We start from the raw sequence: 17,396 nt of genomic DNA, 5'->3' as shown, positions 1-17,396 counted from the left end.
TTTTTTGTAATATATGCAGAGGAAATAATCCACGGGGCGTCAGAGGAGCAGGAGCAGTGGGACAAAGGATGCCAGGTGGGGCCATTGAAGTTGGTGTGTCTGTACCCAGCATCAAACTGCCCCGTGAGCCTCCTTTTCCTGGTGGAAGGGGGGCAGAGGGATGTTTGTGGATGGCAGTGCTCGCTCAGGGAGGCGCTGGCACCTCTTAAAGCACGGGCACAAACCAAGCACGGAACGCTTTTCCTAAAGCTTTGCTGACGGATGCAAATGATGATCGCGTTTCTTTGACAAACAAAACGGAGCACAAAGCATCAAATGAGTGTGATACTCCCAGCAAGAGCTTCTGAGCGGGTGTTGTCCCGGCCATTCTCACCCTGCCCTCCCCAATCCCCTTCTTCAAAGGCCCGTGTTACAAATCAAGACAAAACCGATTAGTGCTTAATTCCAGATATTAGACACCCCACCCCCCCACCCCCCCGTGAGAAGAAAGATAAATCCCTTCCCTTTAAACTAATGACTAAATGATCTCTTCGGGGATTAAAGGGATTTTTATCACCAGGATGATAAATGGCGTTTAGCAAAGCTGTCTGGTAGTGTTGGATAAATTGTAATTAGGGAGGAGGAGGAAGAGGTAAAGGGGTGGGAAGTGTTTTGGGGGGATCCACCACAGCACCCTCACTTTGGGAGGGGTCAGGACCGACTTACCAGGAAGGAGCAGAGGAAGATGAAGGACACAAAGTAGAAATAGGCAAAATCACTGCCACATTCCTTCTTGGTGAGGCCAGAGAGGGGGTCACAGGCTCTGTTGCTCAGGCAGGACAACATGATCTCGTGCCAGGCTTCCCCCGTGGCACTCCTGGGGATGGGAGGGCAGAAGTGAGTTTATCCACCCCCTTCCCATTGCAGACCCCAGGGGCAGCCACCTCACAGTGTTACTGTGCCTAATTAACTAAATTAATTAGGTGGAAGGTTGTGTCCAGGTGGAGAGACTGTGTTTACACTGGGAATTTGAATTACCAGCCTGCTGATGTGGAAAGGAAGGAGAATAACATTTCCCTCCATCACAAGGGGGTAAAAGAAACCAGACAGGCTGAGGTAGGCTAAAAGCTTTATTGCTTTTAGGGAGAATAAAACCAGATTGATTTCAACATGTCCAGTGCAAATCTAAGCAAACAGAGTTTAGATTGTTCCCTTTTGAAGCAGCCAAACACTTCTGTCCTAGTGCTGGCTCTAAACCCAGTGGAGATGATGGGAAATAAAATCGGGCTTCTCCACTTGAATCTCTTATTTTCTTTATCAGGCAGATAAATTCCAGCATGGTCTGGTTGGTCACAGTGACATGGAATCTCTTTTCTGTGCCAGTCTCCTGGGTGTTTTCATCATTTCCCTCCTCCCCCTCTAACTTCTGCTACTGAGAAAAACAGCCAAAAGGAAAAGTTTAGGAGTCCCCGAGGGTTTGTCCTCAAAAATAAACCACCCCCTGCAACGGTTTGGAAGTCAGGGGATCTCCACATATCAGAGTAATCTGATTCCTACCCCATCCCAATCCTGCTGCCCCTCAGTCCCACTGTGGCAGCCGTGGGCCTGTGAAGGGACCACGAGACTGAATAATTATCCAATTTTATTAAAATTCAGGGCTTTGAGCTGAGTGATTATTCTGAGCTAGAGAGGGCTAATTTCATTTCCATCTGGCTTCACAGAAACTATGGAAACCAAATCCCAGGCAAGAGATCCAGTTACAAGCTCCACATAATCTGCAGAGCTGGGGTTAACTGCGGGGAGGGGGGTGGTGTCTCCACACCCCCCAAACTGCCCTGAGCTGGAGCAGGGCCTGAACTTCAGTTTTGACCGGTCTGAAAATGAAAATCTAAGTGAAAAATTAATTGCTTGGGTTTTAATTGGAAAATGCTTTGTTTCCTTGCAGAATGAACCCAGAGGGAAACACTTGCACCTCCGAAGCAGAGGTGGGGTTGGTGGGTGAAGTGTTAACTTGCTGGCAATGCAAAAAAAAAGAAAAAAAGACCAATTTAAGGGATTCTCACTTTAAAGAAGAGAAAAACAAGCTTCAGTTATATGGGGGGGGGGGGGGCTGTCCTATATTAAGCTTGTGCCCGAGCTGACTGGGGTGTCACAGCCCTGGGTGACACGTTGTGTTGAATCAGATCTGCCAAGCACGAGGAAGCAGGAATGGCTGCTTTGCTCAAGAGAGACTTTCTTCCTGTTCACATGCAAGTCAGATGGGTGTTTTATACCCCCTTCTTACCTGAACAGAAGCATCAGGGCTTGGAGGAAGGTACGGAAGTTGTTGTGCCGATTAATGGAGGTTTCATCGTCTAATGCAATGTTCCCAAATACCTGCCACGGGAAGCAGAAGGGATTCAGGCCAAACACATCCTCCCATGGATGTTGTCAGGAAAGGTGGATCGAGTGGGAGTTGAATAAAAAGGCAGGGAAATAATTTGTCCCGGTTTAAGGGATCTCAAAAAGCTCAAATAATTCCTGTGCTGAAGAGGGAGATAGAAGTGTGGGGTGGAGGTCAAATGGGGGAAAACACCGGGTTAATGTGCTTTGTATTCACACAGGAGCTTCCCAACAGTTCAGCTCCATCCCAGGCCAACAAAACTTGAGTATTTGTTCTCAGAAAAGTGCAGGGTCTGGGCTGCTCCCTGTCTCTCAGCCTCTTGATGTGTTCGTAGCCAGGGGAAGGGACATCTCTTCCCATGGGAGACAGGGATGCCCACCCTGCTGCTGGAAATGCAGTGGTACAGGCTCATCCCCACACCTGGTGTGTCTGCCCACTCTCTTTGTACACCCAGAGCCACATTCAACTGAAAACATGACAATAAGAGTACAAAAAATGGCCTTTTTCCCCCCCACTTCTGATTTACCTGACACCAGATAAGAACAACCTTTTGCCTCGTCCTAAGTCAGCTGCTGACCCTGCTGTGCAGGCAATAACCCATCTGCACCCTGAGCAAACCCAGGCTGATGATGGCCAGAAGGAGGGCTCAGTTTTTTACCTGCATGCCAATAATGGCATAGATGAAGAAGAGCATTGCAATGAGGAGACACACGTAAGGCAAGGCCTGTGGGAGAGGAGAAGGTGGTGTTAAAGACAGCAAAGGCACAGCACCCAGGAGCGTTTCATTCCTGGGCAGGACTCTGTTTTGTGGCATTTGCCCTTCAAGGGAAGGAGCTGGGAGGAGAACACGAACAGCTCTGTCAGCCTTCAGAAGACAACCCCCTGGAGTCATGAATTCATCAATCCCAAAACAGCCAGGGCTTTCCAAGGGCTCTCTCTGTATATCCTTGCAAACAGGGAAAACACAATCCAAAGCTTCCCAGCGAGCACTGGAACTACCAGCAGGCACTGGCACTTTCTATGCATAATTGTATGAACGTTAATTTTTAATGACCTTGCTGTAAATGCAGTCTGAGGAAAGAAAAATACCCATCCCAGAAACAAGTTGCTGCTCTGAAAACAGGCCCAGATTGCAGTCCCAGGAGGACAAAAAGCTTCTGAGTTTTAGCAAGAAATCAGTGGAGGCTGGGATGTAATTATGTCACCCAAGCTGAGAGTGACAGCTGCTTTCCACTTGGGCTAAACAAATGGGTAATTAATGGCTTTTAATTAGTAAGAGCTGAAAAAAGGAGAAGTCTTGCCATAGGTCTAGTCCTTGTGGTGCTCGGGGCAGGAGAGGGGGTTATACAGCCATGGGGGGCCCAGTGGGAATCACAGAATCATAAAATATCCTAAGTTGGAAGGGACCCACAGGGATCACCCAGTCCAACTCCTGGCCCTGCACAAACACCCCAGCAATGCCACCCTGTCCCTCAGAGCATTGTCCAAACCCTCCTGGAGCTCTGGCAGCCTCAGTGCTTATCTTCCCAGTTTATGTCACCAAACCCCAGTGGCTCGGGGTTTGTCTCTGCCACCTTCCACCACACCCAAATCCTGGTGAAAGCAATTTCACCTTCCACTAGCTGCAGGCAGATGACAGTCACAAGGGCTGTCTTTATGCAAATGCTTGAGTGTCAGGACTTTTCCACGAGGGTTTTTGTGGTGGTTTCAGGGGCAACCTGAGCTCTGTGCGCTCGCTGGAATCTGCACCAGCAGCCTTTTGGGACTCATCTTCCAAAATGCAGCGTTCAGGGGGGTGGTCAGCGCTACCCAGTTCGCTTCCCTGCAGAATTAATATCCCTGTGATGGAATAGTGGTGCAGAGGGAATTCCCTTGGCCAGGGGAGCCGGTTGATCCACAGTGGAGGACTCCACGGATGGGCCGAGCGCGACCCAAGTCCCCGCATCTCTAAAACTCACCTTAAAGGACTGCACAAATGTCCAGAGCAGGATTCGGATGGTGTAGCCCTGGCGGAGGAGTTTGATGAGTCTGGCTGCCCTGAAGAGCCTCAGGAAGCTGAGGTTGATGAAGTTGTCCTGCGGAAAGTAAAGGTTTTGTGTCCTTCAGAAATTAACGCGCTCGGAAACCACAGCCCGCGAAAAAAGAAATTAAAATTACCAGCTTCACGATCTAAGCAGCAAATCGGCCACCAGAAAACCTTCCAAAAGAAACATTCGTCAGTGCAGATCACTCCACATGCAGCAAGAATGAGAAAATCCCTCTCCACAAGAGCCCTCCCCTCTGCTACTGGGTCAGTGACAGAAAAGGCCCTTTCGTGCTGTCCATGGAGGTCTGATTTGCTTTGAGAAAGGCAGATTTTCTCCCCCCAAAGACTCAGGGAGAGGGAATGGTGCCATATTTTCATTTTGTAAGGAGTGAGGTTGTTTGGACGTCTTGGTCAGCTCTGAACTTAAGCCAAGACAGGCGTGTACAGCCTGGAATGTAACAAAGAAAGGCATTGTCCAGTGAAGATTCAAACATCCTTGAAGGAGTGAGGATGTTTTCCAGCCTGGAGGTTTTATATATGTTTATACAGAGAGTAACTGGACAGATTCATCAAGGAGAAAGGGCACCAGAAAGACTTGCTGGGGAGATGGATCAATGGCAGCGAGTCAATTGGGGAGGTTGAGCTTTCAGCAGCAGGAGGATGCCTTAGGAACCTGCTGCTTTTTCAAATTGTCATTAAATGTGCCTTTGCAGGTGGATCAAAGAACTGCTGGAGACAGATTCAGATTTCCATTTGTTTTGGATGATTCTCCCCACCCCTCACCCCATTATTTTATTTTTTTTTTTTACTTTCCTTCAGGGAAAAGAGGTTTCTTGCCCCAATGAGCTAATCTAGAGAGGGTTCTTTCCAAAACAAAACATGCAAAAGCCAGATCCCTCTTGCCCTCCTATTTGAAGGAGATGAAAAATATTCCCCCTTTCCATACTGATCCCAATTCACTTATTTGTGAATCTCTGTTCACAGCCACTTTTTTGACTGAGTGAGCTAAAGAGAGAAAGCATCCCACTTCAAACTAGCAAGCAGTGAAGCAGCAAATATAATCATAAAGAGCTCTTGTTGGTAAAGATGAGCAAAAATAGTATTTCCCTTGTATTCTTGTTTTACCAGGAGACACCCAGTCATATTGAACTGACCCACGTTTCTTGCTCGTTTGGCTACAGAGCTCATGCTGAAATTGGGGGGCTTGTTGGATCTATTCATTTCTTGAAATGCCAGCTCAGTTTTTGGGGCCATTAGCATTGCATTCCACCAATCCCATCAAAGAGTCCAAGAAATCAGTCTCAGGCATGCACTCGGTCTCTCTCAGGTTAAAAACACAAGCAGCTCAGAGTTAGGCACAGACCGTAAATCAGACTCAGTCCTCAAAATAAAGAGAAAAGAGAAAAGCACAGGTATGTTCCATGAAAGAGCAGACAACACGGAGCTCATTCCAGTCAGCAGCAGGATCAGCTCTGGCAGGCAAAGCACAGGCAGGATTCCCCTGGGTTGTTGGAGGTCGGGAGAACAGGCACTCGGAATGGAACGCTCGTCTCGGAGCATCAGCTCGGCTTTGCTTCGCTCGTGGCTTACCTTCCCTTCACCAAACTCCAGCGGGACTCACCTTGGCACGTAAGGGCCCGTGGGGCAGAGCTGGCACTCAGCTGGATAACGAGGTGCCATCAGCTAAGCTGGTCCCTGTCCCCCTGTTCCCCCTGCGGGGCTGATGAGCTCCACAGGGCAAGGCAGAGGTTTAACCCAGAGCCTGCTTTAACCACATCTTCCCAGCAGTGAGAACTGGGCCAGACTTTATGTGTCATTCACAGCACTTTCAGGCCTGGAAGGCTGACAGGTTTGAAGCTTCAGAGCAGTGCTCAAGCCAGACCTTTCCTCAGCGCTCAAGCCTTACGCTCTTGTGAGGAGCACATGGACGGTGTCTGCAGGATCCATCACTCCCCTGACCCTGCTGTCCCTCCCTCTTCCCACGTTCCTGCAGCTGAACAGCAAGAACATTGTCTTGCTCAGACTTTGCTGTGGCCTCATAATCAGAGCTGACAGGATGCTCAACATCTGCTTTGGGCTGGGCTGCCTGAGAGGTCACGCTGAGCACGGGCTGTGCTTTACCCCTGGAAAAGGGCTCTAAATGGGAAAGGGGTTCAGAACTGTGTGGTGATGCCTGTAATCCCCCATTCCCTGGCATTTGGAGGGACAAACAGTCCGTACAGTTTTTACTCCCCAGCCTCTAAGCCTCCCTGTTTGACTCCTGCAGTTCCTGGATGGCAGTGGGATCACTCACAACCCAGGCAAATCCCCCGACACCGGGACGGCTCGAAGGACCGTTCTCTGTTCGTGGGGAGGCCAAACTGCACTCACTGGGGGTGGGGGAGAGGGCTCTGCATGTGCCACCCCCAGAACACCACGAGAAAACCCGTCCTTCGACACCTCAGCCCCTCCAGGCAGGAGTTAGAGTCACATGCAGCTGAAGGGGAAACTCCACAGTGCGATATTTCTCAGGTGGTTTGCATCCATTCTCCCCCCACTCAGCCACCCCTGTGATGCAACACAATGATTGTCCAGGTCATTTTTTCCCAGGTTTTTTGGGTTGCTTTCCTGCTGCACAGATGCTCGTGGCTGTCTGGTCCTCACAACGGGCGCCAGAGCTTTGGGATTGTGGAATCCACGTGACAACTCCAAAAATTGTGTTTGGAAAAGCATTTCTCCCCCCCCCAGCCTGGCCCTGTTTTCCTGAAAGAGGAAAGTCTGGCACTGAAGGTACCCAGTCACCAGCCAGGGCCTGGCACTGCCACCACTTCCCACAACAGGAGCTCAGATGAGGGATAAATCCCTGAACAAACTGCAAAGCAGGAGGGAAACAGGGAGAACAGACATCATGGATAACAAACTGGCTTTGATTGCTGTCCCACCACAGGCAGCCTCATCTTTTACCCTTTCTTAGGGTGTCTTCTCATCTTTTACCCTTTCTTAGGGTGTTTTCATAGAATCACAGGTTGGTTTGGGTTGGAGAGGAAATTAAAGATCATCTCGTTCCACCCCCTGCCATGGGCAGGGACACCTCCACTAGCCCAAGTTGCTCCAACCTGGCCTTGGACGCTTCCAGGGGTGGGGCAGCCACACCTTCTCTGGGCAACCTGTGCCAGGGCCTCCCCACCCTCACTGTAAAAAACATCTTTCCAATATCCCATCTATCCCTGCTCTCTGGCAGTGGGAAGCCATTCCCCCTTGTCCTGTCACTCCATCCCTTATCCCAAGTCCCTCTCTAGTTCTCTTGGAGCCCCTTTAGGCTCTGGAAGGGGCTCTCAGGTCTCCCTGGATCCTTCTCTTCTCCAGGTGAACCCCCCCCAGCTCTCCCAACCTGGCTCCAGAGCAGAGGGGCTCCAGCCCTCAGAGCATCTCCTTGGCCTCCTCTGGGCTCCAGCAGCTCCACATCCTTATTTTGTTGGGAGCCCCAGAGTTTTCCATACTGAAAAGCAGAGAAGCCATGAAGAGCAGGGTGTGCAGCCACTGCCTGGGGCTGCTCTTCCAGCACCATCAGCAGCAGAATGATCTCCTGCCCAGCACAGGAGCTGTGCCCACTGTCCCCAGGGGTGCAGAAAGTGCTCTGGGAAAAGAATCTAACCAGGGCAAGAATGGGATTGCTCAGGAAGCTTTAGCACTTCACCTGGCATCAACAAGAATTAACTTGCTCTTTTGAGGAACTACTGTCGAGGAAATGGCCTTGTTCCCATCTAACTGTCCATGGTGTTGCCAGAAGCATTCCTGAACCTTGCACAGGGTCCTGGCTTCCTCTGAAGCTCAGGGAACCCATTGCTGATTTTAAGAGGCTGAAGATTTTTGCCACACTTGGACTCTGCCACTGTGGTTACATCATATCAGTCCTTCCATCCTGAGCCTGGAATGCTGGAAAAGTGATTTTCTGTGTGTGATGCCCACATCTCTCCTCATTCCCTACAGAATATCCTGAGCTGGAAGGACCCACAAGGATCATCCAGTCCAACCCCTGGCCCTGCACAGACACCCCAGCAATCCCACCCTGTCCCTCAGAGCCTTGTCCAAACCCTCCTGGAGCTCTGGCAGCCTTGGGGCTGTGCCCACTGCCCTGGGGAGCCTGTTCAGTGCCAACCACCCTCTGGGGGAAGAACCTTTCCCTGAGATCCACCCTGAGCCTGCCCTGACACAGCTCCAGCCATTCCCTGGGTTCTGTCATTGCTCCCAGCCCTTCCAGCCACCACAGAAATTCCCTTCTTGGCTTGCACTGGGCAAATTTTAACTCACACATTGTCACTTTCTCCTTTGCTGCTTCCTAAGAAATCCCCTCCTTGTGACCCTCTGGGAACTTTGATGGAGCTTCTGTGCAGCCTGACATGAAGATCCACCCTGATTTGTGTCTTAACAGCAACGGTGCAGCAGGAAATGCAGATGTTACAGATCCAAGAGCCGTTGTCAAGTGGCCAAGAAAGGATTTTTGGTAAGCTTATGGTCTCCTTTGTGTTATTAACCATGGCCAAGATAATTAAGAATAGGGGAAAAAAAATATATATTTCGACTGCATTTTTCTTTATTCATTCTCTTTTGCTTAATTTATGATTTTCAAATACCAAGGCCAGGATTTCCAAAGGCATCTTTGGAATCAGGCACTGAATTCCCAGCAGGATGTGGCTCCTGGTACTTCTCAGCTCTGTTCATAACAGGATTTATGGTTTTGCAGGCCAGGGACTTCATGTCTGAAATAATTCTACAGGCTGGCATCACAGGGAATTTTCCAAGTGGGGCAAAGGTAATTTTTTCTATAATTTCAACCATTTCTCTTTTGATTTGAGGGAAGCAAGCCTGTCATCACTTCAGAATGTTTCTGCCTTCTAATTCAGGGCTTCAAATACCTGTAAGTCTTTATTATATTGTTTCTTTTGGCAGAAAGCATCTTGTTATAATGAAACCCAAAAACACTTTCCAAGGGCTGAATTTGGTGCCACCAGTTCTGAAGTGAAGCATTTCCCAGCCAGCCAATCTTCCCCACTCCAGCTCATCCAGGAGCATCATTCCCATCCCGTTTTCCATGGAAATAAGGCAAGTGGGAGTCTCCCCTTCAGCAGAGTGGGGGGGGAACAGAGAGCAGAGCTATTGGTAGCTGTGTTTGCCTCACATCACCAATTAGCCCAGGGAAGGAGGTGCAGAAAGAAGCCGGTTTGGGGCAGTGCTGCAAGTGAGGCTTTTTTCACCAGTGCAATCAGAAATCTAATCAAAAAGAAAAACAAAACAAAAACCAAACCAAAAACCAAACAACTTCTCAAATCAAAATAATAATAATAATAATAAAAAAAGAAAAACGAGAGAAAATAAAAGCAGAGGCTTGAAAGAATTGTTTAAATTCAATGGAACCAACCGTGTCCTATATGTGATGTTTTCATGGATGGATATTGGCAAGGTTTATTTACAAATTTGGGGTGGTTTTTTTTTTTGGTTTTGAGCGGCAGGTGCACAACATACAGACGGAGACATGGTTTTCGCATTGTATGTTGATTGGATGGCGTGATTTCAGCAGGTAGATTAAGGAAAATAAAGAACAAAACAGGGAAACAAAAAGAGAAAATGAGTAATCAGGACAAGCAAAAAAGGAAACTCTGAAAATATCACTGGGGGAAAGGAAACTATCAGATATCGGGGGAGGGGAGGGGGTGTTATTTTATGGGAATTATATAAAGAAAAAATGCTTCAAACCAAAACAGGTTCTGAGATCCTAAAGGTAACACACACAGTGCAGTAGTGATTTGCATTTCAGTTTGTAATGCAAATTGGGAGACAATTCACAGACACTTCTCAGGAGGGTTTGTTGGGGTTTTGTTATTGTTGGTTTTTTTTTTTAGTATTTCCAGGCATAGAAATAGACGACAGTTTGCCAAACTCCCACTCAGGATGTGTCCACAAGGACACCTGCTCCTTAAAGCCACCTGTTTTCCCTCGATTACTGAGAGGGTCAAAAAACCGACATTTGTGGGGTTTTTTTTGCCTAAGGAAATAATAAAAAAAAAATAAATATATATATATTCCACTACAATCACAAAGTAAATTACATATGACTAAAAAAATCAAAACAAAGCAATTCATCAACACATTTCTTTCCCTTTTGTCTTTACTTTTCCGTGGGTTAAAGGTACCGATGCAGCAAGGCTGGTGGAAGCCAAGTCTCTCAAGAGGAGACCAAACCCCCCAGGTGAGCGGGTTTATTTACCTTGGAGAACCCTTACAGCTGGAAAATACAGCCATGGGAAAAAAAAACGTGGTGCTTTGGTGAGCCTGATCTCGGTGTGACACCTGGAAAACAGCCCCTCTCCAAGGGGAGCTGGGGGGCTCCAGGGGCTTCTGGTGCAGGACAGGTGGAGACCGACAGGCTCGTGTTGTGGCTGTCACATGGACCTGCCAGCTGAGGAACTTCCATGGGATGGGTGACAAGAGGGCTGGATGCACAGGGAAGGACTAAAAAGAGCTGCCAGACCCAGCTGTGCCCAGGGCTGCCCATCAGCTGAGGGGAGGCTGGAGCCGAGGAGGGCAGGTGGAGAGGAGGGAACTCTTCTGCTGGGCACACAGCTCTGGGGGGTGAGGAGTCAAGACCTGCTCTCCTCTCTGGTTATTCTCTGCACCCTGAGGGAGCTGCTGCACCCCTGGTCACACCCTGAGAAAGGTGTTCATCCCCAGCCTGAGTTCCTGCTCTGCCTCACCTGAGAATGTGAAGAGGTTGGGAATACCAAGACAGGTTGGGCAGAGGCCGTGGGATAAAGGTTTGAGGCCACACTACAGGGCTGTGCTCTGGGAATGAGGCATCCCCCAGTCCTCCCTTCAGTCCCTGCTGTCTGCAAACACTGTGTTTCCATCACTGCATCAGGCTTTCACATTTTTAATTGGATTAAGTTGTATTTAAGTGACTCGGGTGCATCTTCAGTTTAACGGATATTACAGAGGTGGTTTAAAGTGCAGCTCTGCCAGAATATACCTCCATATATTTTTGGTGCTGAGAGGCGTCCTGACAGCTGCCATCATTTGCTGCCACTGGTAATTCTGTCAAAAATGTGATTTTGGGGGGCACCACTGCAACCCCCCAGTGGGGTGACTAAGCAGTGGTGCAGAGACCTGTGCATCAGTGTCAGCTTTAAGCAAACTAAGCCCCCTCAGCCCATTGTCCCTGCCTGAGGCTGGGATGGAGGTGGCAGGGGGTGCTGGTGGGGGTGGCAGTGCTGCTGCAGCTGGGGCTGGAGAGACATCAGGGAGGAGCTGTATGGAAGGAGTGTTGAAAAGCAAGTCTAGCAAGAAGGTGGGATGGGGGAGTGACCCCTGGACACTCTCTGTCTGCAGGGAAAAGCCTGTGGGAAGGAGACACGATGGCTCCACAGAAATCAGAGAATCAGGGAAGCTTTTAGGTTGGAAAAGATCTCTGAGATCATCAAGTCCCCAGCACTGCCAAGGCCACCTCTAAACCACCACATCCACACAGCTTTTAAATCCCTCCAGGGATGGGGACTCCACCACTGCCCTGGGCAGCTGTTCCAGTGCCTTCCCACTCTTTCCATAAAGAAATCGTTCCTAATATCCAACCTAAACCTCTCCTGGTGCATCCTGAGGCTGTTTCCTCTTGTCCTGTCAGTTGCTACTTGGGAGAAGAGACTGACCCCACCTGGCTGCTGCAGAAGGGGAATATTTAGAGAGAGCAGAGCTCAAGCAGGTCTGTAGACACAGACAGAGGACCAAGAGAGGAGGAGCTGGAGTGGTACTGGGTTTTATGTGAAAGGGATGTTTGTGATCAGCTCCATTTTGGACACTGTGGCAGGGGAAGGTGTCAACCTGCATAAGAAAGTCTTCTCTAATGTTTGACTTTAAGGATCTGGCTACTCATAAACCAAAAACCTCTTCTTTTCCACCTGGGAAGAGAATGGAAAGGCAGATAGGTGCTTGGGAGCTTGACCCTGTTGGAGTTACTGGCTGGTTTTAGGGGTAATTCACTCCAAATTGCTGCTGCCTTCGATGCTGGAAACCAGAGAAATCCCTGCAGAGGGGAAGGGTGATGCCATCAAATTCAGTGATGCCTCACAGCCCAGCCTGATCAGCCCATAAACAACTTTCCAGATGCCAGGCACCCTCACTGAGGCCATCCCGTGGGAGCTGGAGGGAGAGGCAGTGGCAGGGAATGGGCAACACCCATGGCTGCAAAACAGCTCCAGGAGGAGGATTTTAAGAAGCAGCACGTGGGCTTGGTGTTGTGAAGGAGACACCTTCCTGAAGGGGAAGACACCAATCTCAGAGAGAGCAGAGGCTCCTCACCCTCCCAGGAAAAGTGGCCAAAGGAGGGTGGAGGAGAAGTGTCAGCCTCTGCTCGTGGCTCGCTCGCGAATCTTTCCACAAATTTTCGAACCGCAGCAAAAGTTTGGCAAGAAAACATATCCCATGGCAGAGGGAGCGGAGACAAGCACCCAGTGCCTTCCCACAGCACTCAGAGAGGTGGCACCCAGACTTTGGGTATTGTTCTGAGTAGTTTAAACCTGCCTGCACTGAAAACAAAAGCCAGTTCAAAGCCTGCGGGAGGATTCACCAGCTGGTAAATGAACACTTGTATGGGGAGTAAAACTTTGGGGTTTGTGTGGGTTTTTGTACCAAGGGTAGGTAAAAATGTATTTTGTTAGGAGCAGTGGTATGGTCTTCACCACCATCTGTAAAGAGCACATTTCTTAGCACACACAGAACAGATCTATCAGCAAATCCCAGGAGACTGAGAGAAAAAAAGTTATGGCAGAGTTCAGATTCATCACATACAGATACAACATGCACTGGGAGAGGAGAGGAGCAATTTATAAATTGGATAATGTCAGGGTGTCGTGGCTGGAGTCAGAAATTTGCTGCCCTTATGGAAAAACCCTTTAGAATTTAATAATTTCATGGCAAGTCGTGTGATCTGCTGGGCTCATTAGCAGGGAGACAGCTGTCCCTGTAGGGCCGGCCAGAAATCCTCTGGGAGAGTTGTTGGGTTATTAATTTTAATTTGTTTATTTAATTAATTGTTTCTTAATGGCCCCACGGAGATTTGTGCATGTGACAGGAACACTCCCCCAGCCCAGACTGTGTGGGATCTCCATTCCCATCACCTCTCCCCTTCTCACTCCTCACCCTCACCCTGCCCAAGGCAGGGCAGGAGCCCCGAGGGCCACGAGGGGGGCGTGTGTGTGTGCGCCCTGCAAAGCACCTCACACCCTAACACAGCAGAGCCCTTTGGGGGCTTTCCCCTCTATTAAATTCCACAGGATTTTTCCATTAATAGGCAAAAAATGGCCCGGGGACAGATTTGCTGAAGGAGAAAGAGCTGCTTCCTGGCAGAGGCAGTGGCACTGCCGTTCTCATCAGAGCCTCTCACACGAGTCTTTGGGGCAGGCAGCTGTGCTCAGCTCCCTGGAAAGAGCAGAGCTGATGGAAACAGGCTGCCAGGTCACCCAAGGACATCCCAAATCCCAGAGGCAGCTCTAGGGAATAAGGCTGGTAGAGGGAGAGGGTGCAATGTCTTGACAGGGCCCGGCTTTGTTTGCAAATGGAGCGAACGGTACTTACCGCAATCTCTGTTACTAAAATATCAGTAATACTTCCCAACACTGTGACAAAATCAAAGACATTCCAGGCATCTCGGAAATAATTCTGCCAAAGGAAAGCACAAGGGGGATGGGGAGGGATAGAGGGAATCCAGGGGTTATTTTCTTGGTTGTTTTTTGTTGCTTTGTGTTTTTTTTTTTTTTTTAGGGGGAGGGCTTGTTTTTAAATGCACGTGGAGAAAGGAAGGGGGCGAAGGTAAAGGAGGAAGGCACGTACCAGCACACCAAAGGCAATGATCTTCAGCACACATTCCATGGAAAACATGGATGTAAACACGATATTCAGGCATTTCAGCATTTCTTCATATGCCTCCGGAGCATCATAGAACTAAAGCAGGACGGAAGAGAAGCTGTTACTGGAGGATCACATGCAGGATAAAACCTTTCCCATCTGGCTTGCTCCTACGAGGTTCAGTGTCAGATTTTGTCTCACTTTAATTAAGATTTGGGGTTGCAAAAAGTTATTCATGTCTCTCCAGAAGGACACCTTTCCCTACATCCTATCCCAGCTGGAGATATCCCCAGAACTGGAGCTGCTGGTGGACATCCCCCTGTAGACACAACATGGGCGAGGAGGGAGGAAGGGCATTTTCCAAACCAGAGGACAAGTGCAGCACTGTGTTTCATTACAGAGGACCCTAAGAATAAGGTGACCCCATGACTGTGAAGATACTTTAAGACACGCAAGGGAGAGGAGGGGACATCATCCACAGTATGTCTCCACCTGCAACTCTCTCCTGAGCACTGTGGATCACATCCCAGAGTTCTGATGATGTCGCAAAGTTGAGTCACTTCATAGAATCACAGGATGGTTTGGGGTGGAAAGGACCTTAAAGTCCATCTCAATCCACCCCCTGCCACGGGCAGGGACACCTTCCACCAGCCCAGGTTGCTCCAAGCCCCGTCCAACCTGGCCTTGGACACTTGCAGGGATGGGGCAGCCACAGCTTCTCTGGGCAGTTCTTCCCAATATCCCACCTAAACCTCTTCTCTTTCAGTTTGAATTTCCTTGGCATGAGCGGATTTTGAGCATCCCCAAGACATGGCCCTGCTCTGCAGCAGGAAATCCAGCTGAGCTGGAGCTCAGGACCTGCAGAGCTCAGTTCCCACTCCACTGAAGGAGCCAAACCAACACCCTGCAGGGGAATGTTCACAGGATCCCACCACAGCTGAACCACCTCCCTTTGGGGTTCATGAAGGAATCCCACCAGGAATATGAGGAGCAGTGGTTGCTCCTGTTGATAACCCCTCCCCAGCTCTCAGGCCAGGAGTACAAATCCTCTCCATCCAACACCACATTCAGCACCCAAAAATTGCCCAGGATTCAGTTAAGATCCCACTGACCTTCATCATGAGGACGATGGTGTTGAGGGCAATCATGACCATGATAAAATACTCGAAGGGAGGGGACACCACGAATTTCCACATCTTGTACTGGAAGGATTGCTTGTTCTGGGGCATGTACCGGGTCAGGGGCTTGGCACTTATGGCAAAGTCTATGCAGGCCCTCTACAAAACAGAAATGGGGTGAAAAATGACAGGAAAAGGGCTGGGAGTCTCTGTCCCTCGGGATATGGTTGGGAGAGCGAGCAGAGAATTCAGAGGGTGGGATTTTTAAGTGGCTGTTCCTGTAAAATCCAGCACAGAATCCCCAAATCATGCCAAATGTTGCTGGAATATTAAACCCCCCCAACACTCCTATGACCCCCTGCAGTCCCAAGAGACCACCTTCCATCAGATCCCAGCTCCTGGTAGGTTCCAGTCCCTTCCCTAAGTGGTTTTAAATCAATGGGTTCACTCCTGAAAACACCAAATTCCTCCTGATGGGTAATTGTAGAAACAAGGGGGTACAGCTCAGAATGTTTCATAAAATGTGGACTGAGCCCAACCAATGAATTAACCACCAAATAACTCTGGGTGAACTCTAAAAGATCCCCTTAATTGGCTATTCCTGCTCAAATTATTAGGAATATAACACTGCATTAAAAATTGGTTTCTACCCACAAGAAGTTTTGATTCTGGAGGATTTAATTGTCCCATTTTCAAAGCCTTATAACACTGCACTTTCTGCTCAGTTGAAAAATAACGTGGGTGAAGCATCTCTAAATATTCTGCTTTATTTTGGACTTTTTTGTCATATGGACAAACGAGGAACTAATTAATAATTGAATAAAAATTCATCTCTTTTCATCAAAAATCAGGTTCCACTTTCAAGGTACATGAAAAGAGATGGTTCTTTGCAGAACAGGTCGTTGAGGCTGTGGGACCCCAGACAGAGGATGTTGCAGATGCTGAAAATCTGCTTGGGTTCAGAAGGAAGCCGGATACATCCAGGGAAGGAAGATACACAGATGCCACTACCTAAATTAAAAACGTGTCCAGCTTGGGACATTCCTGACCTGAAAATGATGGGATTTGCTGGTGCTTCAAGAAAAGCCTCACAGGGTCTTGCCTTGGTTGTACATTGTTCTCAAGGCATCTACTTTTGGGGGAAATCATCTCAGCCAAGCCCAAAGCCAGCCTGGGGAGAGGAGCTTTCTCTGGGGAGCCAAAACAGTTGTGGTTTGGTTTCTGAAAGGCCAAAGATTTGTCTCCTTTCACACCCACATTCTTGAGCAAACATGGAATGCAGGACTGGTTTGGGTTGGAAGGGACCTTAAAGATCATCCAGTGCCCCCCCCTGCCATGGGCAGCGACACCTTCCACTGTCCCAGGTTGCTCCAAGCCCCGTCCAGTGTGGCCTTGGACACTTCCAGGGATCCAGGGGCAGCCCCAGCTTCTCTGGGCAACCTGTGCCAGTGCAGGTCCATGGTCTCTTTGCAGCAGAGGTGTGGCCCAAGGGGACATGTGACAGTGGCCACTTGGGGGCTATCCCTGGCTTTGTTTCTGTGCAAAAGCTGACAGTCAGTCATTTGTTTGGTCTCCACACCTCAAACCCTCAGATAAGCACTGCTCTCCACCCCCCATGGCACAGGTGAGATGAAGAGGGAGCTTCCACTGGTGCTCTGAGCCCCCCAGGTGCCAACTGTGCATTCCAAAGCCGTGGGTACCTCGTTTTTCTCGAGGCTGCACTCTGACATCACTTTATCTCCTTGCTCTTGGAAGGTGATGATGATTAAAGCCACAAAGATGTTCACAAAGAAAAAAGGGAAGACAACAAAATACACCACGTAAAAGATGGACATTTCCATCCTGTAGCCAGGGCTGGGACCCTGCTCCTCGTAGGTGGCGTCCACCGAGTGCTTCAACACGCTGCAATCAAGGGCAGAGAGAGGAGAAAAGTCACCAAAAATCACCGTGAAGCACCTCAAAGTCACTCACTGGCCTTCACTCAACGTGGAGGGTTGTCCACATATGCTCAGGTCAAACC

General features: G+C 49.1%; 1 protein-coding gene across 1 annotated transcript in view; it reads right to left on the bottom strand.

Moving 5' to 3' along the window:
- The window catches only part of CACNA1B (calcium voltage-gated channel subunit alpha1 B), a gene marked incomplete at its 5' end in the record, with an annotated part of 81,236 nt that overhangs the window by 41,507 nt on the left and 22,333 nt on the right, over nucleotides 1-17,396 (bottom strand). The window contains 9 exons of the mRNA XM_027909230.1: nucleotides 706-856; nucleotides 2,264-2,355; nucleotides 3,021-3,086; nucleotides 4,321-4,437; nucleotides 9,787-9,792; nucleotides 13,989-14,072; nucleotides 14,244-14,354; nucleotides 15,371-15,535; nucleotides 17,077-17,278. Of these exons, the coding sequence (XP_027765031.1) occupies nucleotides 706-856; nucleotides 2,264-2,355; nucleotides 3,021-3,086; nucleotides 4,321-4,437; nucleotides 9,787-9,792; nucleotides 13,989-14,072; nucleotides 14,244-14,354; nucleotides 15,371-15,535; nucleotides 17,077-17,278 (994 nt within the window). The remainder of the gene's footprint in view (nucleotides 1-705; nucleotides 857-2,263; nucleotides 2,356-3,020; nucleotides 3,087-4,320; nucleotides 4,438-9,786; nucleotides 9,793-13,988; nucleotides 14,073-14,243; nucleotides 14,355-15,370; nucleotides 15,536-17,076; nucleotides 17,279-17,396) is intronic.

Source organism: Empidonax traillii, unplaced genomic scaffold (genome assembly GCF_003031625.1).
Source record: "Empidonax traillii isolate 1590-97213 ecotype Southwest subspecies unplaced genomic scaffold, ASM303162v1 scaffold2005:size87088, whole genome shotgun sequence".
Classification (NCBI taxonomy): domain Eukaryota; kingdom Metazoa; phylum Chordata; class Aves; order Passeriformes; family Tyrannidae; genus Empidonax; species Empidonax traillii.
The sequence above is the reverse complement of the archived record's forward strand: the minus strand, read 5'-3'. Positions and strand labels throughout refer to the sequence as shown.